We start from the raw sequence: 25,265 nt of genomic DNA, 5'->3' as shown, positions 1-25,265 counted from the left end.
TAACCTATCTATGAAAACTTAGTCTTTTTGAATAGAGCTCCTTTCTACCAATGTAAGAGTTATAATTATGAAACAACCTAATGAGTAACGTATATGGTAGAGGGCGCTATATATTTATTTTTTTAAATCTAGCTATCCTTGAAAAATGTTAAATGGAAACATGCAGTTTTAATTAAGAATTATAAAAGTAGACCAAATTAACAACAGAATAGAGGAAACCGCATGTCGATATCTTTTTCTTATTACGAGATATCCTAAGAAATGTGTAAATTTTAAGCATTTTCCTTTAAACATCAATTACTCCGGTTCGACTGAACGAATTTTAACATTTTTTGACTCCTAAAAATTGTCTTTCCTTGTTCTATTAATAATAGTTCCAATTATTACTTATGCTGTCACCGGGAAACTGCGTTATGGAAGTTAAAATGGAAGTATATAAAAACAAGTAGTGGGTCATGAAAAAAACAAAACAAAAAGATATGTCTTTTGTTAAATTAATAAACCTAAGAATTTGTTCATTTACGTGTCATTGCGATTTGTGTGCATTAACTTAGATATAAAATTTACTTGAAAGTTATATAAGTAAAATGATTCTTACAAACGAAGAAGCATTTGATATGATAGGCAGAGTTTTTCGTCGACTCATGCACCGTTTAAGAACGACTGGAAATGTAAATCTTCCTGTATTTATAAGACGCGGCAGAGGTCGTTCAGAGGAAAACACAATAAATGTTTTGACATATGTGCAATTTAACCCGCATTTTAAGTATTAGAGCAATAAGTAGAGATTTGGGAATAAGCAGAACCACCGTTCAACGTATTTTGACAGGACACAGGTAAATTATGATGTAAAAAAATATGTTTCTTAAACAAAATATACCCGCATAATATTATTTGTGGGCATGGTTATATGTTAACATAATAATTTATTTATCATTCCGGAAAGATTTTAGTAGGACATTATACAATGGAGCGTCGATTATCCGAACGTCGTTTAACCGAACGTAGTAACGCGCGGGTCAATGCCCGCCCCCACCTCAGACCACGCGGGTCTCGCACGCGCCGCCCGCGCTTCAGTTTTAGCCCACTTGGTCGCGACTCGTTCACTTGTTATTGTACTCGTTTGTCACTTCTTAGTAACCGCTAGTCGATAAACTAAATTTTGCCGCGTGAAAGTAAACTCTTTCTTTAAAATGCCTAAACGTAAACGTGTTGTCCTTCCTATGAAAGATAAATACGAGATTAATAAACGGTTAGAGGAAGGAATTTTATAAAGTATGGATTACCAGTTCTTCTAGAAGATATATCACTAGCAACTCGTAGGTCTATGTTGTTTCAGCACAATGGCGCATTTCTTCAGACAAGTTAGAGAATTTTTACATAATGCTTACCCTGATAAGTGGATAGGACGTGGAGGCCACCAGTGGCAAAAACTGGAAGTAGTGTTCCAGGAGTGACATAGTATATCTGCGAAGATATCCCCGATAGCGCGTCTTTGCAAATTTTTAGCCAGAAATCACAGCAATAAAGTGAGCTTTAGATTACTTCCGGATCGACCCATCAGCCTTACCAGTTTACTACTGAAAACAATGGAGAAATTGTTGGATCGGTATTTGAAGGAAAATACCAGCAGTGGCAAAAATTGGAAGTAATGTGACATAGCACATCTACTCTCCAGTTCTGTCTCTTGGAATCCCTGAGAATTTTTTGTACTGCCTGAGCGTCGTTGAACGCCTACAAGTTACCTTGGAGTTCCAAACCCTCGGTGGGACGCAAGAGCCTGGATGATATTTTCCGTTGTTTCTCTGTAGAATGATCCCACCAGAGGTTCCGAGTATATTCAGGTTTCCGTCTGATTGGACAGACCTCCGAATACCTCTATGGTCGCAAGTTATGGTTTTGCAACAGTCATCTTAATATGGACAGCGAGATCAAGTCTCGCTAGCATATCCACAAGGTGGCCAGTGAGCTCCTCTCGAAAAAAATGTGTCGGTGATCCTACATCGAGACCTCCATCGACACCCTCCACGAGCTGAACAGGCTCAATTTATTCATTGAGCATATGATGAGGTCAATCACAGACTTACCACGATTGCAAAAGTATGTGGAGACACTCCCTCGGTTGAGGGAGCATAGAAAGTCACTGAGAAAGCACCCCTTGCTTTCCCACAGACTATAATGTGAGTCACAACCCATGAGAAGGGAGAGCCCCATCCTTTCATATTACCTTGTGACTGCAATTACGCCCTTAAGTGTGGATACAGTTTCCGTGGAAATTTATGCTAAGCAGACTATCAGGTTTTCCAACGCACTCTTCTCTCCTTGACCACTGCTAGGTCACTGATACAGACATCTGGAAATGAGAAGCACGATACGTTCCTGTTTAGGATACAAGCACGTGGATTATGTTATACAATGATGTAGCGTACCCCCAGCTAGAACCAGTCCACTTATTATGCACTGAACCTGTTGCACATAACGGCAGCTGAAGCTTTTCCTTGCTGCAGATTCGCCTGTAAAAATTTTATAGGCACTGCAATATAAAGAGAGTAGGACTTTCTGTGAAATATCAGCGCCTGAGGTCCTTTGTTAGGGAGGGTTGAGTGCTTGGCTAACCTAACCTAGCCTCTTCTGACGATCTAGTACCTCCGTTGCGGTCCTACTACCCTCTTTTTTCCCAATTATAGAGAAGGAGACATTGATAATGCCATAGTATAGCGAGTCTCCAGCCTCTTTTATAGCTTGGGCTGACTTGCTATCGACGTCCAGCTCTAGTATGAGGCACTTGGCCTTATCGGACTGGTTTCTTCTGCCGGGGTCCCGCAGTATCGCTTGGCGAAGGTGAAGGACGGAGATGTGATCTGCTGTCAGAGTGACTCTCTTCCAGGGTGACAGATTCTGGAACCTTCTATGTAGCTACTCAAACTGTTTTCGGCTGTAATTGATGTGATTCATACCCAGCTGGAGAGGCAGAAACCGGTTGGAGACCGCATGATGGTTCCAGTCACCGCGTCATTGAAATCTAGCTGTTCTTGGCTTTTTGCCGTGTTTTGTTCGAGCCTCCAGTCTGAAAGCCCTGGTTGGAGGGTTGGGGAGGTTATTGTAGAGATTAGGGGATCACCTTGGAACCCGGAACCATTAGACCAGATTGATCCAGGAACAAAACGATAGGTATGAAAGTCGGAGTAATATAAAACAAGATTTTATTCAATTTCGAAAATGTTCTATACCTCAAACATGATCCAAAAAAACGTATGATCACCAGAAATTATAGAAACAAATCAGCCGAACTCTCAACACATTACTTTTAAAAATCTTCAGCATTAATGGAATCATAATTTGAGATGTGGTGGAATCCTATTAATGTTCTTATTCATTTGAATAGTTTTAAAAGATGAGATGAATTTATACACATGGTTTATTTTACTTTTGGAATGTATTTATACGATTGCTATGACATCAAATTATTAAATGCCTTTGTCTGCTAAACTATCGCTTAATCATATCCAACAACTTTCTAAAATATTTGGGTCTAAAGTGACGTAAATAAACAAAAGTCTGTCTCAGAAATTGTCTCTATAAAACTAGTCGGAACACGATATAAATAGCCTATAAAAACCATAGAAAGATATGCTGTTTTTTAACCAATTAACCATTCACCAAATTTCAGTACCATTTAACATTATCGAATAAGACCAGCATCATGGTCTATGTAGGTGAGGGAGTTCGTACCATTCCCCTTTTCTTAGAAGGGAGTTCCTTCTGGATGTTTAAATCGCCAATGTAATATTTCTGCACTTTTCTGTTTTATGAAAATAACAGGGCACCTACAGGAAGCATAGATGCAAATTTATATGTGAACACCAATATCCTGAAAGATCACCTTTATCATGTGAATTGTGTTTTAGTCTCAGCATCTGCCCGGTTGCAACAAATCATCTTCTGGCAGAGTGAAGAAATCTTATTTTTTTTCAGTTTTGACTCCATATGTAGTTTACCCGGTACCTCCGTACACACCTATTAATTTTCGAGGGCTGGTTTACTTCAATTTTCCATTGGGGACCTTGCTTATAATTAAGTATGGACCTACCCAGATTTTTTTAATTTTGGAGAAAATCTTCCTCTTCATTTCGAGTTGAGTGAACATAAAGATACTGGTAAATCTGTTCCATGGGCTTCCCCTTTCTCCATATTTCTGTTCTTATGACACAGTAGTTCTTTTCTGGTGTCGAGAGAAATTTACTGAAGTATCCCAGCACTCTTTTCTATCTCATTGCTTCAGTCTTCATACTAGTGGAGAGAAGCTGCGTCTGCAGTGAGTCAAGTCGTAGGTCTTCTGAAATCTTCAAATGTCTTCCAAGATAACTTTATCAAGACGTTTTCCGTCCCTCATCCCTTTCCGGGATCGAGACAAATTTAGAAGGTGGTAACAACCTACATTACATCGATCGATGAAAATGTTACATATGTTACATCGTTATAGGCCAGGTACTGTAGCTCTTCGTGAGATAAGACGTTATCAAAAGAGTACCGAATTACTTATTAGAAAATTGCCATTTCAACGATTGGTTCGTGAAATAGCACAAAATTTTAAAACAAATTTACGTTTTCAAAGTTCAGCGGTTATGGCTCTCCAGGAAGCTAGTGAGGCTTATTTGGTAGGTCTATTCGAAGATACTAATCTGTATGCCATTCATGCTAAAAGAGTCACCATTATGCCCAAGGATATCCAATTGGCTAGAAGAATTCGCGGAGAACGAGCATAAATACAAAAATTTATTTTTTTTTATAGAATTACATTTTATCTATTTGATTATAATAGATTTTTTGTTTTATATATATATTGTAAGTAAAAACGGTTCTTTTCAGAACCACAAATAATTTAACATTTATGATATTAGTATAATATTTTGATATAAACATAGGATGTGATTGTTGATTGGATAAAGAAGTCGCACGCCGCACACACGCACACACACACACACGCGCGCACGCACGCACGCACGCACACACACACGCGCACGCACGCACACATACATACATACATACACGAGATAGAGAAAATTATTATTTTTAACTAACAAATTTTAGACAATATCGACATATAATAATTAAAAGTTTATAAAACACATTAGATCTACTATATCGTAGGTAGGTCGAGACAAATTTAGAAGGTGGTAACAACCTACATTACATCGATCGATGAAAATGTTACATATAACATAACATAACATATCAATTATTGAACCGAAATTCAAAAAATTCTTGTTTTATCAAAACAAACATTATTTGTTTCTTATTTTCTTCATAAATAAATGAAGAAATTGTGGCCCTGATAAGGGCCATTTGTTATTATTGTCGATTGTCGTCGTACCCATCATCAGTCCGATAATACTTCTCGATTGTTGTACTATCTTTCTGTCAGAAAAAAAATATTCTTTTTATTTCTTCTTTTTAAGAGCGGCGGCGGCTTTTCTTGCTTTAGGAGAGGAGCTGCTAGCAGCTGCTTTCGAAGTTTTCGGTTTTGGTGCTTTCGGCTTTTTCGTGGGACTGGCTTTTAATGGATTTTTTTGCTTTAGTAGGATTCTTCCTTTTTAATTCGGATGCGGATGTATTGGAAGCGGCGATGACTCCTCCTTTAGCCGAAGATTTTTTGTCTGTTTTTTTGGCAACTTTAACGCCTTTCTTATCAGTAATTGATATTGTTGTTGTTGTCATCGTCGTCGAAGTTTTTAAGGAAGCCGCTGCTGTACCTGTCGTTTTTTTGCCTTTATTAGATTTCTTAATACTTTTCGATTTATCCACTCCTCCTCCTCCTCCTGCAATAATAGCATTTCGTTTTGCTGCTGTTACAATTTTTTTGGATTTAGTTACGCCTGGTGTAGAAGCGGCTGTTTTCCTTTTGTCAATAGCATTCGTTTTAGCCGAAGTACCACCAGATGAAGTTGCCGAAGCTAATTTGAATGATCCGGAAGCTCCTTTACCTTTAGTTTGTACCAAAGATCCCAATACTACAGATGCTTTCAAATATTTTTTGATGAATGGCGCTACTTTTTCTGCATCAACTTTATAATTGGCAGCAATGTACTTTTTAATTGCTTGTAAAGATGAGCCTCCGCGTTCCTTTAAACCTTTGATCGCATTGTTTACCATTTCCGAAGTCGGTGGATGAGATGGTTTGGTCCTAGGATTTTTAGCTTTTTTTTCCTTTTTATTTATTGGAGACGACGAAACCTGCGGTGACTTAGACGCAGACGTTGCGGTTACAACCGAAGTTTGATTTTCTGTATCCGCCATAACTACTAATAACCTTGTGTGTTATTATATAGTCGATAAACTACACTAAACTGATATAAAAAAAAATATTGAATGTAGTTTTATATTTCGTTTTATAAAATTTCACCTCTCTATATTATATACTTAATAGTATAAAAGACTTTTAATTTTCCGCATGTAATGAGTTACAAGAGGAGTCATTCAAATAAAGCGGACGGAAGACTGAACGAACGAATAGAACTAAGTTAAAAAACGAACCTCATAAACCAAACCAACCTCAAAAACCTTGGTTTCTTCGAGATTTTCGAATCGAATGTAATGAAAAAAATTGACAAAGAACTAACTAAGGTATACTTCGAACTTTCGCCGAAGTTTTACTATAATTTAATGACTGCTAACAACGTTTGTTATTAAAAAAAAGTACCACTTAAAAATGGTTAAAAATTTATTTCCGTCGATGCTTAGCACTTTAGATATAATTTCGAAATTAAATAAAAGTCCTTCTTAAAATACAACGAAGGTAAAGAGATACGTGTCTATTCACAATAATGACCAATATTTAAAAATATCAGAACGAATTGAAATAATACCGCAATTATCATTTGAACGGTGACATGTCTACCCTGACTTACGCGACACGTTTCTACTATATATGTTCGTAACTAATATATTATTATGAGTATTTTTCAATAACAATCTTCCGACATACTAAATATAAGAAAAATATCAAATTTCAATATTGGAACCCGCTTATATTTCATTTTAGATAATATTGAATGGTGGGTGGTGGTGGTGGTAGTAGCAAATTATAATTATTACAATAGATTGATTGACTGATTATATTTTCTTCGAACGAACTAACTACTTCGCTCTATTCGCAACTATGTCTGTCTATTACACAATATTTCATATTTTATCCGACAATTTTTTTTTACATTGTATAGTATATTATTTTAGGAAATGGACATATTTTATTTAAAATTTCAAACCAATTTGAAAAGAAAAAAAAAAGTGTTTTTAACAAAACTTCAAAGACGCCACAAAAACTACTTTAACAACGGCAACCGACCAACCGCTTTGTATGTTTTATCTTACCGGCGGTCGGGGTTTTTTTTTGCCTTTAGCCGACAGTGAATTAGTATATGAAACTTTTTAAAACAAAAGCGACGTTAGAAAGTTTTATATATATATATATATATATATATATATATATATATATATATATATATATATAATATATAATATATAAATATAAATAAATAATATATATAAATATATAAATATATATATATAATAATATATAATAATATATATATATATAAATTTTTATTGATCTTAGAAGAGGATTTTTCAGTTAAGTGGAATATCATCTTTCGTCATATTTAATAGAATTCAATTGAATTAAAGTCTTTCATTCGTTGTTATCATATATAAATAAAAAAAAGTAGTATTGTGGTTCTGAAAAGAACCGTTTTTTTTTGTTTGGTCGATGTTATTATTAAGTAAATAAAATAGAAAATTTTCTATCAATATAGTAGATATGTTATACTTATTATTTAGAACTAGTATATTTGGTAACTGCTTTAGTTCCTTCACTGACTGCGTGTTTTGCCAATTCTCCGGGAAGCAATAGTCTCACTACAGTTTGAATTTCTCTACTTGTAATTGTTGAACGTTTATTATAATGAGCCAATCTGGATGCTTCGGCGGCGATACGTTCGAATATATCATTAACAAAACTATTCATTATACTCATAGCTTTACTCGATATACCGGTGTCAGGATGATCTTGCTTAAGTACTTTGTAAATGTAAATAGCATAACTTTCCTTCCTCCTCCTTTTTTTCTTTTTATCGGCTTTCGAAATATTCTTTTGAGCCTTTCCGGCTTTTTTCGCTGCCTTTCCGCTAGCTTTTGGTGGCATTATTTCTCTTGAAATAAAATAAAAACACTTGGATGACGTACCGTATTTATCGACAAAAAGTGGATAAAATTAACAGTTAACAGACACACACACACTTGCGCGTGAGAAATATCGTCCCTCTAAGCATCAACCCCCGGATGAATCCGCGAGTGGGTGCGAAGAAGAACATTCCAACCACCCCCTGTCACTTCCGACAGGTCCTCATCCTCTTTCACGTCGCAGTTTCGCGTGTAGAATCCCTCCTCTCCCCTTAGGTCTATGGGAGATTCTGGGATGTCTTATCTTTTTATTAAGAGATTAGCCTGTTGGCTATACACTCTTAGCTTCTTGTTCTGGACGTCTTCGTGTGTGTGTGTGTTTCGCGGCCTCGGGTAAACCTCTTCCTACCTCATGCCGATAGGAAAGGATCTAATCCGAGTGGTCCTTCGCCTTCTCTATAGCTGTCCCCGATGTATAACTCTACATTTCCTTGTGAAATGCAGAATTACCGTGTCGGGGGGTGTCCTCTTGTAGTTTATTTTTGTTGGGCAATGAGTGTTGTTATGAGTATCTGCATGTTTTGCAACATACTCAGTAGCTCCGGTGTTTTTTCTTCTGTCTTTGTTGTTTTTTTCGCAACTTGTGCGTAAGTGCGTCCTGTTTGAGTGGTGTTCCTTGCTTGGTTGTTCTCCGTCTTTTTCGGGTGTTTCGGGCACCCCTTGTAGTTTGCGGGGTGTTCTCCTCCGCAGTTCTTGCAATTCGGTCTTTCCGTCTTGCTGAGCGTGCATTCCGCCGCTCTATGCGCTCCCGCGCATCTCACGCAGTGCACGTCCATTATGCACGTGCTTTGTCCGTGCTGGAATCCCTGACACCTGTAACATTGTACAGGTCCGTAGTGCCTTTTTTGTTCTACCACACTTATTTTTGTGTGGCAGAGGTATCTCAACTTCTTATAAGTTGGTTCTTCTTTCGGTTCTATTACTACCATGTATATAGGTAGTAGTTTTCGTGTGTTGTCCTGATTTCTTTGAGTACGGCTTGTCAACTGCCATACTTTCTTCGGTCTAAGTCCATTTTCCTTCAATTCCTCCTCTACCTCCGACACTGGGGTGTTAACAGCAAGTCCTTTTATGACGATCTTCCTCTCCTTCTCTTCATTGAGTAGGTATGTATACCACTCAATCTCCTTGTACTCGCTCATGAGCATCTTCATTTTGTTAAAGTCGTCTTTAGTTGCCGTCGTTATTTTGCCCGTGTGTATTCCCATTCTACACTGGGCATCGATTTTTCTTTGCACTAGCTGTTTGCGTAGTGCTGTCCACATCAGTGGAGATTTTAGAATTATCGGAGGTGGCCTTCTCTCCGGTTTTGTCTGTTTCCTTTGTTCGTCACGTTTTATCTTCTCCAATTCTTCTTGGATTTGATTGTCCGTTGATGTTTCTTCTTCTTCATCTGAGGATTGTTTATCTGCTTTCTTCCTTTTTTTTGTTTTTTACTTCCGTGAAATCTCCTTCCATAGGGCAGTCTTCGATTTGTGTACATTCTTGTATTTTTTTTTCATGAGTTTTTATCTCATCTCTCAATTCTACAATTGTGTCTGCCAATTTGTAGTTATCGGCATTGAATTCTCTAATAGTGTCCTCTAAGGACTCAATTTGCTTGTCTTTAACGATTATCGTTTGTTCGTAATTTTTCATTCTTTCTTCGAGGTATTTGATTTGCTGTCCCATCTTCTCAACCAGCGCTTCGTAATCAGGTTTTTGCTGAAATATGATTTTGGATAATTCATTTTTCTCCCTACTTTTGGAGTTTTTAGGCTCCATGCCTGTTGCTCTCTGTCCCGGTTTTCCTATTTTGATTTGGTATCTAAAGTAACCTAAAAGAAAAGTTTAAGCCGTACTGATAAGTACGGCTGTTTCGAAAAACGGATAAATTCCGCACAATCAAATTTGTGTTGACAAACACAATTCTTTCATGCGGAAATGTTTTTTAGCATTATAAATAAAAGGCTGTGTCAAGGCACAGCTACCTGCTGAAAAGAAAAAGGAAAGTTTTATCAGTGTCTCACCTGACTACCTGAGTCCGCTTTCACTTCACTTCACTGTCACACTTGTTCACTCGTCGAAGTCTCGGAGTCAACTAGCAGTACACAGTCAACAGCACAGAGAGAGAGAGAGATTCGTTGTGAAAAATTAGGAAGGAAGGTTTTTTTTTGGAAATTTGATATAATTTGCTTAGGCCCTGATATTGGAATTTTTTCCTCTGCAGGGCTGGGTGTGGGGATATTTAGTTGGTAAGTGTTCGCTCGGCTGCTTCTAGCGGTGCAGTTATATATATTTTTTTTGTTCAAGATTTTTTTTCTTTTTTATATTCGGACATTTGTCTGGAGAATCGGTTCTCCAGGTTGCAGGGAAACCGCAGAAAACCTGCAACTCCGACGATGGATGAAAATGAGGGTGTTTGTTGGGGGTAGGAATTTATCTGATTGATATGGGAGCTACTATTGAGGAAATTGAGGAAGGATGAGGGGGGTCCCTTTCGCAACGGAAGTCTTGATTCTATGGATCGAATCAATTAGAAGGGGCTTGGCGGTTATTTAGGCGGCTTGAAATGGGGGTTATGTCAGTATTGACATAAATGGTATTGCTAGGGCTAAATCTACACTTTTTCAGTGGGACGTGTTTGGTTTTTGGGTGAAAGCGAAATGAATGCGGTTACCCAAGCCGCTGGTTACGGTACAATTATAACCGTAAAAAGGGGGAATGAGGCTACTAGCGCCCGAGAAGTAGGGATGGCGTTCATTATTGTTGTTGCCAGGATTTCGATTAGGATTTTAGTGTCAGTAGACAGGTCGTGAGGGGTTTGAGGTTTTTCTAGGGTGACTGGGGCTGTATCCTGGGGGGCTTTCGGAGTTTCAATCCTTTTCGGACAGCGGGGGTGGAAGGCGGGGTGAGGTCCACCGCAATTTTTACAGGTAGGGGAGTTAGATTTTGGGCATTTTTCTGGCTTGTGACCAGAAGCACCACAGGTTGGACAAATAGGTTTGGCATTGCAGGTGTCTGCGGAGTGGCCGGTAGATGAGCAACGGTTGCAGTATTTGGGAACTGCGGGTATGGTGTTTGAATTTGAGGCTTCGCAGTAGTGCGAAAGCCCGTGGAAGTTTATACCCTTGGTTAGGGCGTGATGGTAGGCGGTTTCGGAATCTGTAATAATTCGGAACATGGATGTGGGTTTATTTGTGGATTTAGCTATGATTCTCCAAGTTTTAAGGACAGGGAATTTCAGGATAGAGAGGATCTCCAGGAACTCTTCTTCGGCGTGTTGAGGAGATTGTAGAGCTCTCTCTGTGAGGTATATTTTGTTGGGAGGTTTCTCAAATTGAGTGTTTGGGTGATGGTTTGGGATTGTTGGTGGGTTCTGGGGGTCTGGGATTGTTGGTGGGTTCTGGGGGTCTGGGGTTGTTGGTGGGTTCTGGGAGTCTGGGTTTGAGTTGGTGCCTGCGGTTTAGTGGTATTTTGGGTATTTTTTTGGCTTTTGAGGTATTGAGATTGACTTGGAATTTAGAGGAGGAATATTGGTTTTGGGGATCGCGCCTTGTCGGGTATAATCAACCCGCTGGGATTTAGAGTTGGACGATTTCTGCGAGACCCTAGATGCATAGGAATCCGCAGATGGTGCTGGTAAGGAGCTTCTATTATTCTCGAGTGATTTCCGTTTGATATATTCAATGGCATTGCGAACTTGGGTGAATTGATGTGGATTGTACCGCGAGAGTTCTGCGACCATTTCTGCGAAGGTTTTCTCCTCAGAGGGAGAATTGGGGTTGGTTGAGAGAGGTGGGAATTCATCGACGGTGGATACAGATTTACTTCGGGTTTGAATAGGGGAGCGGGGTACTCGGGGCATTTTCAAAAGTGAAATGGGTGAAATAAAAAGATCGATAGAGTCAGATCAAGTGAGGATAAGAAATAAGGATTTCGAAAATTGAAATCCTTTTTTAGTACCTAACAAGAGTTGGCTACCAAAGCCGACAGCGGACTCACTGCCGGAGGGAGTTTCCTCCCCGGTTAAAGAATTCCTGACCCTTTTGATTGCCTGTTAGTGTTTTATAAAAATGAAAATAATGTTCACCTGAAACTGGCTGATCCTAGGACTCACGTTGGTTCTTGAAACACTTGCCCCCGAAAGGGTTTATTTCATTATAAAAAAAGTTTTATCAGTGTCTCACCTGACTACCTGAGTCCGCTTTCACTTCACTTCACTGTCACACTTGTTCACTCGTCGAATTCTCGGAGTCTACTGCTAGCAGCACTAGTTAACAGACACACACACACACACTTGCGCGTGAGAAATCCCGTCCCTCTAAGCATCCACCCCCGGATAAATCCACGAGTGGGTGCGAAGAAGAACATTCCAACCACCCCCTGTCAATTCCGACAGGTCCTCATCCTCTTTCGCGTCGCAGTTTCGCGCGTAGAATCCTTCCTCTCCCCTTAGTTCTATGGGAGATTCCGGGATGTCTATCTTTTTTTGTTAAGAGATTAGCCTGTTGGCCATACTCTCTTGGCTTCATAGTCTGGACGTCATAATGTGTGTGTGTGTGTTTCGCGGCCTCGGGTAAACCTTTTCCGACCTACAACCGGTCGGAAAGATCTAATCCGAGTGGTCCTTCGCCTTCTCTATAGCTGTCCCCGATGTATAACTCTACACTCGCTTATGAAATGCGGAGTTACCGTGTCGGGGGGTGTCCTCTTGTGGGTTGTCTCTGAAAACCTCTATCCATCCAGTTGTTTTCTGGGCCTCTTGTGTTTCTTGTAGTCTTCTTTGGTGTATTTTATGATTTCCCTTAATTCTTCGTTGGGGTGTGTTGCCAACTCCTCGAATAGCTTTATTGCCCTTTGGTCCATGATGTCTAATACTTTTTCGGGTCTCGTTTCTCCGTATATTTCCTCGCTACTTGTTGTCCAGTGAACATTTAGTGCTTGTCTCAGCGTTATGTTTTGTTGAGCCTGTAATTTCTTTCTGTTCGTTTTGCAAGTATGTCCCCAGGCAACAGAGGCGTACGTAATAATCGGTATTATTATACTCCTGATAAATCTGAGCTTTGTTTCCGTCTTTAACTTGCTTTTTCTACCGATTAATCCGCATAGTCTTGCTCTCGCTTGTCTCACTTTGTCGACAGTGTTTTTCACGTGTTCGTTGAAAGTGAGACTTTGGTCTAGCGTTACGCCTAGGTATTTGGCCTTTTTTGTCCACTGGATTTCTTCGTTGTTAATTTTTATTTTCCGGTCGGGTTGGTGGCTTCTTTTTTTCTTAAAGAGAACTGCTTGGCTTTTCTCGCAGTTGACTTGTATTTTCCATGTTTTGCACCATTCGTCAATCTCTTTTGCAGCGTTTTGGAGTCTTTTCGTGATGTTTTTCACCTTAACGCATCTCGTTGCTATTGCAGTGTCGTCCGCATATAGCGCTGTCAAGGTGTTCTCCGTTTTCGGGATGTCTGCTGTGTATATGTTATACAGCATTGGTGATAGTACCGCTCCTTGCGGTACTCCCGCCTGCTGCTCTCCGACCTCCGATTTTTCGTTCGCGACCTTTACCTGAAACTTCCTGTCTTTGAGGTACGTGCTCAGGAGTTTTATGAGCGGTTTTGTGTATCCTGCCTCTTTCATCTTGTAAAGCAAGCCCTCGTGCCATACTCGGTCGAAGGCTTTGCTTACGTCTAGGAAGATTACCCCTGTGGATTCTTTCTGGTTGAAACCTTGAGTAGTATATTCTACTAGTCTCAAGATTTGTTGTTCGGTGCTGTGGTTTTTCCTGAAGCCGAATTGTTCCTCTGGTATTGTATTTAATGTCTTTGTTTGTTCGTTCAGAATCCTCAGTATCACTCTCTCTGCGATTTTACTCATGGCAGGTAGCAAACTTATCGGTCTGTAGTTTTGGGGGAAAGTGGGGTCCTTCCCGGGTTTTCTCAGCATGATAATGTCTGCTTGTTTCCATCTCGATGGAAAGTGTTTTGTCTTCAACATGCCACTTATTATGTTCGAAAAGTATGCCATACCTTTTTTTGGCATGTTTTTCAGCGCTCTGTTCGTGATTCCGTCTATTCCCGGAGCCTTCCTTGCTGATGCGAACCTGAGTAGTTCTTTCACTTCCATCGGTGTTGCGAATCCTAGGGTTTCTTGATCGTCCTCTTCTTCTAGGTAATCGTTGATGTTTTCTTCTATCATGTCTGAGAGGTCCATATCTTCGTCGGGATGTTCGTTCAGTGTAAACTGAAGTTCCATCGTGTTTTTCAGCTCTTCTGCTTTCTCTTTGTCTGTATACGCCATCCCGTTGCTTCCGTGTATTGGGGGCATTGGTTTTCTTTCTTCTCTTAAGACTTTAGATATGTTCCATAATCCGGGTTTTTGCGGATCTAATTCGTTTATCCTTCTGTTCCATTCCTCGCTTCTGTGCTCCTGGAGCTGTTCTTGAATTTCCTGTTTCATTTCCCTCACTCTCCTCCTTTCTTCTGGATTTTGCGTTCTTTGGGCTCTTCTAGCTATTCGGTTTTTCTCCCTAATCAGATTTCTCAGATCGTCGCTTATATTTTTGAATCTGCCGTATTTGTCTGGTACGGTCATTGTGGTACTTCGTTCTATCGCTTCTGATAGTGCTTCTTCGAAGAAACAGACCTGTTCTTCTAGCATCTCCTTGCTTTTTATTTCCGTGATTGGTCCTAACAGCTGTCCTGTTAGCCTTCTGAATTTCTCCCAGTTGGTTTTTCTCACGGTTCTTCCTGCTTGTCTGTTGCCGCTACCGATGGTGACGACGATTGGTGAATGAGCGTCGCCGCCGTCTATGGTCCGGATTTCTACAGGCATCGTCATGTCTCTCAACACGGCGATGTCTATAACCTCGGGCCTTCCTCCATTTGGTGGGTAGTGTGTCGGTCTTACTGGTCCTATCGCTTGATAGGATGGGTGATCTTCTATGATCTTCTCCAAGTTTCTTCCTTGTCTGTTTCTTCTTGTGCTGTACCACGCAGGGGACTTGGCATTCAGATCTCCTATGATTATGCCTTTTTTACCATCTGGGAGTACTGCTAGCACGTCTTCCTCGTGTATTGTAGTCTCAGGCCTTACGTATGCTGATATTATTCTAATATCGCCGTATGATGTTTTAATGACTACTATTGTCGCCTCCATGCTAAGTAGTCCGTCCGGTGAATTTATTCGGTGTTGGCACAATTCTTTTTTTACTAAGATCGCTGTGCCTCCGGAGCGTCCGTTTATATCGTCTCTATAAACGTTGTAGCCTGGCCAGGTGAATCTGTGTGTGTCACCTGGCAATTTTGTTTCTTGTAGAGCGAAGATATCGTAATCTTCTTCCTCCAAGATCCAAGATCACTCCCATGGTGTTTTGGTTTGTTCGTAGTCCTCTTGTGTTCCACGAGCCGATCTTTATTTGACTAGGAAGGTTGTTTGTCATTTTATTTGACTTGTTGGGCTATTAATGTCGCTATGAGTGCCTGCATATTTTGCAGCATACTCAATATCTCGCCCGTTCCTTGTTGTTTCTGAGGAATTGAGGCTGTCGGCGTTTTCTTGGCCGTTTGGGCGTAGCTGACTCCTGGGATCGTGGTTTTTATTGTTGGTTTTTTTGTTTCCTCTTTTTTGGGATTTTTCGGACACCCCCTGTAGTTGGCTGGGTGGTCACCTGCGCAGTTTCTGCATTTCGGCTTCTCGGTCTTGCTCAGGGTGCAGTCCGCGGCCCTGTGTTCTCCTGCGCATCTTACACAGCGCACGTCCATGTTGCACGTGCTCTGTCCGTGATGGAATCCTTGGCACCTGTAGCATTGTACAGGTCCGTCGTGTTTTTTCTGTTCTACCACACTTATTTTCGTGTGGCAGAGATATCTCAGATTTTTGTATGCCTGCTCTTCTGCAGGCTCGATAACTACCATGTATATTGGTAGTAATTTCCTGGTGTTATCTTGATTTTTTTGCGTATAGCTAGTCAATTGCCATACTTTTTTCGGTTTTAATCCTATTTCCCTCAGCTCGGTTTCTACTTCCGGTGCTGGGGTGTTGACTGCTAGTCCTTTAATCACTAGCTTTCTTTCTTTTTCCTCTTTGAGTGCGTACGTGTACCACTCTATTTCTTTGTGCTCGCTCAGGAGCATCTTCATTTTGTTGAAATCATCCACTGATTGCGTGGTGATCTTTCCGGTGTGGCTGCCCATTTTGCATTGGGCGTTTATGCTTCTCTGTATCAGTTGTTTCCTGATTACAGTCCACATCAGTGGGGATTTCAATATAATTGGAGGTGGCCTCCTCTCCGGTTATTTTTGTTTTTCCTCTTTGTCTCTCTTTATTTTTTTTAGTTCTTCTTCTATTTCCTTTCCGTTTTCGTTGTTGTCGGTTTTATTTTCTATCGTAAGTTTGCTTTTCGCATTCTTACGTTTTCTTTTATTTTTCACTTGCGTGAAATCCTCTTCTTCCATTGGGCAGTCTTCGCTGCTTGAGTCCTCCATTACTATTGTCTGGCTCTCGCATGTTTTGTTTTCCGTTTGGGTTTGTCCTTTATTTTGGTTTTTTTCATTTTGCTCTAGCAGTTTTGTCAGTTTACTGCCTAGATTTTCTACCATTTCGGTCAAGCTATCGATTTTTGTAAGTTGCATTTCAATTGTTTTTCTTAGGAGCTTGTTTTCTTCCACCGTTTTTTTTTGTTCTTCGTTCATTCGTTTCAATTCTTCTTCCAGCTTCTTGTTTGTCGCTTCGAGCGTTTTCGTCTTCCTCTCTCTCGATGATCCCCTATCGTAGGGTTTTTCCCTACACTTTGGGTTTTCAGGCTCCATGCCTGTACTCACCTCTGTATTTCTCTTTTTTTTTTTTTTATTATATATTCTCTAAAATTGCCTGAAATTTAAAAGTTAAATATTTGTCCGTACTAGTGTACGGAAACTTTAAATAGCGGAATTCTCCGCGCAATCAAATGCTTTATTATAAGACTTTCCTCATGCGAAGAAAATCTTAAAGCTTATAAAATAAATGTGCCTGACACAACCTGCAATAAAAGTTTTATTTGGGTCTTACCCGCGTCCGCTTTCGTTTCACTGCACAGTCACAGATGTTCACTCACCGTAAACTCAACAGGACCGTAACCAGCCCCACGAATTACTTCCGAATGAATCTCACAACTACTAACAGTACAGCCTCTACCTAGTTAACAGCACTTATGTCCCTCTCTTTTATATCAACGTACGTAATTCTAATAGGCTCCGCCCTTCTACGTTTGCGCATTTGCTATAATTTCATTGGTAGGGCATGTTAATATAAATAGATAGGTCGAGTGTAAATTTTTTGTTTAACAGTTAGTTTCGGTTGCTTCATAGTTTTCAATTGACAAAGTTCTATTTTTTTTTGTTTTGGAAAAAGAAATATATATATATATATATATATATATATATATATATATATATATAAATGTCTGGACGTGGTAAAGGTGGTAAAGTAAAGGGAAAGGCAAAATCTCGCTCAAACCGAGCTGGATTACAATTTCCTGTAGGACGTATACATCGTTTGTTGAGAAAAGGCAATTATGCAGAACGAGTCGGTGCCGGAGCTCCAGTATATTTGGAAGCTGTTATGGAATATTTGGCAGCCGAAGTACTCGAATTAGCAGGAAATGCTGCTAGAGATAACAAAAAGACCCGTATAATTCCAAGGCATTTACAATTAGCCATTAGAAACGATGAAGAATTGAATAAATTGTTGTCTGGAGTAACCATCGCACAAGGTGGTGTTCTTCCTAACATTCAAGCTGTACTTTTACCGAAAAAGACAGAAAAGAAGGCTTAATTCTTTATTCATTATATTATATTTCTTTATTTTATCGAAATACATACATATTCATAAACCGGCCCTTTTAAGGGCCACAATATATATATATATATATATATATATATATATATATATATATAGAAAGAGATTATAATATAGATATATTATACACACACACACACACACACACACACACACACACACACACACACACACATATATATATATATATATATATATATATATATATATATATATATATATATATATATATATATATATATATATATATATATATATATATATATATATATATATATATATATATGTAGACCAATCTTACACCGAAGAAGAGTTCCTGGAGATCCTCTCTATCCTGAAATTCCCTGTCCTTAAAACTTGGAGAATCATAGCTAGATCCACAAATAAACCCACATCCATGTTCCGAATTATTACAGATTCCGAAACCGCCTACCATCACGCCCTAACCAAGGGTATAAACTTCCACGGGCTTTCGCACTACTGCGCAGCCTCAAATTCAAACACCATACCCGCAGTCCCCAAATACTGCAACCGTTGCTCATCTACCGGCCACTCCGCAGACACCTGCAATGCCAAACCTATTTGTCCAACCTGTGGTGCTTCTGGTCACAAGCCAGAAAAATGCCCAAAAGCTAACTCCCCTACCTGTAAAAATTGCGGTGGACCTCACCCCGCCTTCCACCCCCGCTGTCCGAAAAGGATTGAAACTCCGAAAGCCCCCCAGGATACAGCCCCAGTCACCCTAGAAAAACCTCAAACCCCTTATGACCTGTCTACTGACACTAAAATCCTAATCGAAATCCTGGCAACAACAATAATGAACGCCATCCCTACTTCTCGGGCGCTAGTAGCCTCATTCCCCCTTTTTACGGTTATAATTGTACCGTAACCAGCGGCGTGGGTAACCGCATTCATTTCGCTTTCACCCAAAAACCAAACACGTCCCACTGAAAAAGTGTAGGTTTAGCCCTAGCAACGCCATTTATGTCAATACTGACATAACCCCCATTCCAAGCCGCCTAAATGACCTCCAAGCCCCTTCTAATTGATTCGATCCATAGAATCAAGACTTCCGTTGCGAAAGGGACCCTCCTCATCCTTCCTCAATTTCCTCAATAGTAGCTCCCATATCAATCAGATAAATTCCTACCCCCAACACACACCCTCATTTTCATCCATTGTCGGAGTTGCAGGTTTTCTGCGGAGAAACGATTCTCCAGACAAATGTCCGACGATAGGGAATAATACAGCCGCAGCTGTACCCGCCCACCCCCAATTAGATTAAGAAAAAACAAAAAGTAAACAAAAAAATATATATATAAAAAAACCCCCCAAAAAAAATATAAAAAAGAAAAAAAAATCTTGAAAAAAAAAATGTAACTGCACCGCTAGAAGCAGCCGAGTAAACACTTCCCAACAAAATATCCCCACACCCCGCCCTGCAGAGAAAAAAATTCCTATATCAGGGCCTAATGCAAATCATAACCAAATTACCAATTATCAAGCTGCTATAGCGGTTAAGTATATTGACATTTCTTGTATACTTACAAAAAAAAATAAGATGGCTCGTACTAAACAAACGGCTAGAAAATCGACTGGAGGGAAAGCTCCTCGTAAACAATTAGCGACAAAAGCCGCCCGTAAAAGCGCACCAGCTACTGGTGGAGTAAAAAAACCTCATCGTTATAGGCCAGGTACTGTAACTCTTCGTGAGATAAGACGTTATCAAAAGAGTACCGAATTACTTATTAGAAAATTGCCATTTCAACGATTGGTTCGTGAAATAGCACAAGATTTTAAAACAGATTTACGTTTTCAAAGTTCAGCGGTTATGGCTCTCCAGGAAGCTAGTGAGGCTTATTTGGTAGGTCTATTCGAAGATACTAATCTGTGTGCCATTCATGCTAAAAGAGTCACCATTATGCCCAAGGTTATCCAATTGGCTAGAAGAATTCGCGGAGAACGAGCATAAATACAAAAATTTTTTTTTTTATAGAATTACATTTTATCTATTTGATTATAATAGATTTTTTGTTTTATATATATATTGTAAGTAAAAACGGTTCTTTTCAGAACCACAAATAATTTAACATTTATGATATTAGTATAATATTTTGATATAAACATAGGATGTGATTGTTGATTGGATAAAGAAGTTTTATATTTCGTTTTATAAAATTTCACCTCTCTATATTATATACTTAATAGTATAAGAGACTTTTAATTTTCCGCGTGTAATGAGTTACAAGAGGAGTCATTCAAATAAAGCGGACGGAAGACTGAACGAACGAATAGAACTAAGTTAAAAAACGAACCTCATAAACCAAACCAACCTCAAAAACCTTGGTTTCTTCGAGATTTTCGAATCGAATGTAATGAAAAAAATTGACAAAGAACTAACTAAGGTATACTTCGAACTTTCGCCGAAGTTTTACTATAATTTAATGACTGCTAACAACGTTTGTTATTAAAAAAAAGTACCACTTAAAAATGGTTAAAAATTTATTTCCGTCGATGCTTAGCACTTTAGATATAATTTCGAAATTAAATAAAAGTCCTTCTTAAAATACAACGAAGGTAAAGAGATACGTGTCTATTCACAATAATGACCAATATTTAAAAATATCAGAACGAATTGAAATAATACCGCAATTATCATTTGAACGGTGACATGTCTACCCTGACTTACGCGACACGTTTCTACTATATATGTTCGTAACTAATATATTATTATGAGTATTTTTCAATAACAATCTTCCGACATACTAAATATAAGAAAAATATCAAATTTCAATATTGGAACCCGCTTATATTTCATTTTAGATAATATTGAATGGTGGGTGGTGGTGGTGGTAGTAGCAAATTATAATTATTACAATAGATTGATTGACTGATTATATTTTCTTCGAACGAACTAACTACTTCGCTCTATTCGCAACTATGTCTGTCTATTACACAATATTTCATATTTTATCCGACAATTTTTTTTACATTGTATAGTATATTATTTTAGGAAATGGACATATTTTATTTAAAATTTCAAACCAATTTGAAAAGAAAAAAAAAAGTGTTTTTAACAAAACTTCAAAGACGCCACAAAAACTACTTTAACAACGGCAACCGACCAACCGCTTTGTATGTTTTATCTTACCGGCGGTCGGGGTTTTTTTTTGCCTTTAGCCGACAGTGAATTAGTATATGAGACTTTTTAAAACAAAAGCGACGTTAGAAAGTTACGTACAACGGAAAAACATGGCCTTATAATATTAATACACAATAAATTTCTATTGATCTTAGAAGAGGATTTTTCAGTTAAGTGGAATATCATCTTTCGTCATATTTAATAGAATTCAATTGAATTAAAGTCTTTCGTTCGTTGTTATCATATATAAATAAAAAAAAGTAGTATTGTGGTTCTGAAAAGAACCGTTTTTTTTTGTTTGGTCGATGTTATTATTTAAGTAAATAAAATAGAAAATTTTCTGTCAATATAGTAGATATGTTATACTTATTATTTAGAACTAGTATATTTGGTAACTGCTTAAGTTCCTTCACTGACTGCGTGTTTTGCCAATTCTCCGGGAAGCAATAGTCTCACTGCAGTTTGAATTTCTCTACTTGTAATTGTTGAACGTTTATTATAATGAGCCAATCTGGATGCTTCGGCGGCGATACGTTCGAATATATCATTAACAAAACTATTCATTATACTCATAGCTTTACTCGATATACCGGTGTCAGGATGAACTTGCTTAAGTACTTTGTAAATGTAAATAGCATAACTTTCCTTCCTCCTCCTTTTTTTCTTTTTATCGGCTTTCGAAATATTCTTTTGAGCCTTTCCGGCTTTTTTCGCTGCCTTTCCGCTAGCTTTTGGTGGCATTATTTCTCTTGAAATAAAATAAAAACACTTGGATGACGTACCGTATTTATCGACAAAAAGTGGGTAAAATTAACAGTTAACAGACACACACACACTTGCGCGTGAGAAATCCCGTCCCTCTAAGCATCCACCCCCGGATGAATCCGCGAGTGGGTGCGAAGAAGAACATTCCAACCACCCCCTGTCAATTCCGACAGGTCCTCATCCTCTTTCGCGTCGCAGTTTCGCGCGTAGAATCCTTCCTCTCCCCTTAGTTCTATGGGAGATTCTGGGATGTCTATATTTTTTTGTTAAGAGATTAGCCTGTTGGCTATACTCTCTTGGCTTCATAGTCTGGACGTCATAATGTGTGTGTGTGTGTTTCGCGGCCTCGGGTAAACCTTTTCCGACCTACAACCGGTCGGAAAGATCTAATCCGAGTGGTCCTTCGCCTTCTCTATAGCTGTCCCCAATGTATAACTCTACACTTGCCTATGAAATGCGGAGTTACCGTGTCGGGGGGTGTCCTCTTGTGGGTTGTCTTTGAAAACCTAGGATGTTGGATAGAAAATGTTTTTTTTTTCATTTTCTATGATTTTTATGTTTTTTTTTGGTTTTTTGTTTTTTTTTAAACTAACCTAAACTAGCCTACCTACTTTACCTCTATCCATCCAATTGTTTTCTGGGCCTCTTGTGTTTCTTGTAGTCTTCTTTGTTGTATTTTATGATTTCCCTTAATTCTTCGTTGGGGTGTGTTGCCAACTCCTCGAATAGCTTTATTGCCCTTTGGTCCATGATGTCTAATACTTTTTCGGGTCCCGTTTCTCCGTATATTTCCTCGCTACTTGTTGTCCAGTGAACATTTAGTGCTTATCTCAGCGTTATGTTTTGTTGAGCCTGTAGTTTCTTTCTGTTTGTTTTGCAAGTATGTCCCCAGGCAACAGAGGCGTACGTAATAATCGGTATTATTATACTCCTGATAAATCTGAGCTTTGTTTCCGTCTTTAACTTGCTTTTTCTACCGATTAATCCGCATAGTCTTGCTCTCGCTTGTCTCACTTTGTCGACAGTGTTTTTCACGTGTTCGTTGAAAGTGAGACTTTGGTCTAGCGTTACGCCTAGGTATTTGGCCTTTTTTGTCCACTGGATTTCTTCGTTGTTAATTTTTATTTTCCGGTCGGGTTGGTGGCTTCTTTTTTTTTAAAGAGAACTGCTTGGCTTTTCTCGCAGTTGACTTGTATTTTCCATGTTTTGCACCATTCGTCAATCTCTTTTGCAGCGTTTTGGAGTCTTTCCGTGATGTTTTTCACCTTAACGCATCTCGTTGCTATTGCAGTGTCGTCCGCATTTAGCACTGTCAAGGTGTTCTCCGTTTTCGGGATGTCTGCTGTGTATATGTTATACAGCATTGGTGATAGTACCGCTCCTTGCGGTACTCCCGCCTGCTGCTCTCCGACCTCCGATTTTTCGTTTGCGACCTTTACCTGAAACTTCCTGTCTTTGAGGTACGTGCTCAGGAGTTTTATGAGCGGTTTTGTGTATCCTGCCTCTTTCATCTTGTAAAGCAAGCCATCGTGCCATCCTCGGTCGAAGGCTTTGCTTACGTCTAGGAAGATTACCCCTGTGGATTCTTTCTGGTTGAAACCTTGAGTAGTATATTCTACTAGTCTCAGGATTTGTTGTTCGGTGCTGTGGTTTTTCCTGAAGCCGAATTGTTCCTCTGGTATTGTATTTAATGTCTTTGTTTGTTCGTTCAGAATCCTCAGTATCACTCTCTCTGCGATTTTACTCATGGCAGGTAGCAAACTTATCGGTCTGTAGTTTTGGGGGAAAGTGGGGTCTTTCCCGGGTTTTCTCAGCATGATAATGTCTGCTTGTTTCCATCTCGATGGAAAGTGTTTTGTCTTCAACATGCCACTTATTATGTTCGAAAGGTATGCCATACCTTTTTTTGGCATGTTTTTCAGCGCTCTGTTCGTGATTCCGTTTATTCCCGGTGTCTTCCTTGCTGATGCGAACCTGAGTAGTTCTTTCACTTCCATCGGTGTTGCGAATCCTAGGGTTTCTTGATCGTCCTCTTCTTCTAGGTAATCGTTGATGTTTTCTTCTATCATGTCTGAGAGGTCCATATCTTCGTCGGGATATTCGTTCAGTGTAAACTGAAGTTCCATCGTGTTTTTCAGCTCTTCTGCTTTCTCTTTGTCTGTATACGCCATCCCGTTGCTTCCGTGTATTGGGGGCATTGGTTTTCTTTCTTCTCTTAAGACTTTAGATATGTTCCATAATCCGGGTTTTTGCGGATCTAGTTCGTTTATCCTTCTGTTCCATTCCTCGCTTCTGTGCTCCTGTAGCTGTTCTTGAATTTCCTGTTTCATTTCCCTCACTCTCCTCCTTTCTTCTGGATTTTGCGTTCTTTGGGCTCTTCTAGCTATTCGGTTTTTCTCCCTAATCAGATTTCTCAGATCGTCGCTTATATTTTTGAATCTGCCGTATTTGTCTGGTACGGTCATTGTGGTACTTCGTTCTATCGCTTCTGATAGTGCTTCTTCGAAGAAACAGACCTGTTCTTCTAGCATCTCCTTGCTTTTTATTTCCGTGATTGGTCCTAACAGCTGTCCTGTTAGCCTTCTGAATTTCTCCCAGTTGGTTTTTCTCACGGTTCTTCCTGCTTGTCTGTTGCCGCTACCGATGGTGACGACGATTGGTGAATGAGCGTCGCCGCCGTCTATGGTCCGGATTTCTACAGGCATCGTCATGTCTCTCAACACGGCGATGTCTATAACCTCGGGCCTTCCTCCATTTGGTGGGTAGTGTGTCGGTCTTACTGGTCCTATCGCTTGATAGGATGGGTGATCTTCTATGATCTTCTCCAAGTTTCTTCCTTGTCTGTTTCTTCTTGTGCTGTACCACGCAGGGGATTTGGCATTCAGATCTCCTATGATTATGCCTTTTTTACCATCTGGGAGTACTGCTAGCACGTCTTCCTCGTGTATTGTAGTCTCAGGCCTTACGTATGCTGATATTATTCTAATATCGCCGTATGATGTTTTAATGACTACTATTGTCGCCTCCATGCTAAGTAGTCCGTCCGGTGAATTTATTCGGTGTTGGCACAACTCTTTTTTTACTAAGATCGCTGTGCCTCCGGAGCGTCCGTTTATATCGTCTCTATAAACGTTGTAGCCTGGCCAGGTGAATCTGTGTGTGTCACCTGGCAATTTTGTTTCTTGTAGAGCGAAGATATCGTAATCTTCTTCCTCCAAGATCACTCCCATGGTGTTTTGGTTTGTTCGTAGTCCTCCTGTGTTCCACGAGCCGATCTTTATTTGACTAGGAAGGTTGTTTGTCATTTTATTTG

The 25,265-nt window shown here is 39.4% G+C and overlaps 4 protein-coding genes across 4 annotated transcripts; 2 read left to right on the top strand and 2 right to left on the bottom strand.

Annotated features, from left to right (window-relative positions):
- Window positions 1-7,828: 7,828 nt before the first annotated feature.
- On the bottom strand, window positions 7,829-8,245 carry LOC130450009 (histone H2B-like). Its single transcript, XM_056788173.1, has one exon. The coding sequence runs from the start codon at window positions 8,198-8,200 to the stop codon at window positions 7,829-7,831; it is 372 nt and encodes a 123-aa protein (XP_056644151.1). The 5' UTR covers window positions 8,201-8,245.
- Window positions 8,246-17,646: 9,401 nt separating this feature from the next.
- LOC130450008 (histone H2A-like) lies at window positions 17,647-18,021 on the top strand. Its single transcript, XM_056788172.1, has one exon. The coding sequence runs from the start codon at window positions 17,647-17,649 to the stop codon at window positions 18,019-18,021; it is 375 nt and encodes a 124-aa protein (XP_056644150.1).
- A 1,585-nt stretch (window positions 18,022-19,606) lies between these two features.
- On the top strand, window positions 19,607-20,017 carry LOC130450007 (histone H3.2-like). The gene has a single exon (XM_056788171.1). It carries the CDS (start codon window positions 19,607-19,609, stop codon window positions 20,015-20,017), a length of 411 nt encoding a protein of 136 aa, XP_056644149.1.
- A 1,569-nt stretch (window positions 20,018-21,586) lies between these two features.
- On the bottom strand, window positions 21,587-21,976 carry LOC130450010 (histone H2B-like). Its single transcript, XM_056788174.1, has one exon. The coding sequence runs from the start codon at window positions 21,926-21,928 to the stop codon at window positions 21,587-21,589; it is 342 nt and encodes a 113-aa protein (XP_056644152.1). The 5' UTR covers window positions 21,929-21,976.
- Between the last annotated feature and the right edge of the window lie 3,289 nt (window positions 21,977-25,265).

The sequence above is a fragment of the Diorhabda sublineata genome, chromosome 10, assembly GCF_026230105.1.
Source record: "Diorhabda sublineata isolate icDioSubl1.1 chromosome 10, icDioSubl1.1, whole genome shotgun sequence".
Taxonomy (NCBI): domain Eukaryota; kingdom Metazoa; phylum Arthropoda; class Insecta; order Coleoptera; family Chrysomelidae; genus Diorhabda; species Diorhabda sublineata.
This window is presented reverse-complemented; position numbering and strand designations above follow the sequence as displayed.

Excerpts from the sequence above, each read along its gene's own strand:
- LOC130450009 (XM_056788173.1), bottom strand. The coding sequence starts at position 8,200 with ATGCCACCAAAAGCTAGCGGAAAGGCAGCGAAAAAAGCCGGAAAGGCT.
- LOC130450008 (XM_056788172.1), top strand. The coding sequence starts at position 17,647 with ATGTCTGGACGTGGTAAAGGTGGTAAAGTAAAGGGAAAGGCAAAATCT.
- LOC130450007 (XM_056788171.1), top strand. The coding sequence starts at position 19,607 with ATGGCTCGTACTAAACAAACGGCTAGAAAATCGACTGGAGGGAAAGCT.
- LOC130450010 (XM_056788174.1), bottom strand. The coding sequence starts at position 21,928 with ATGCCACCAAAAGCTAGCGGAAAGGCAGCGAAAAAAGCCGGAAAGGCT.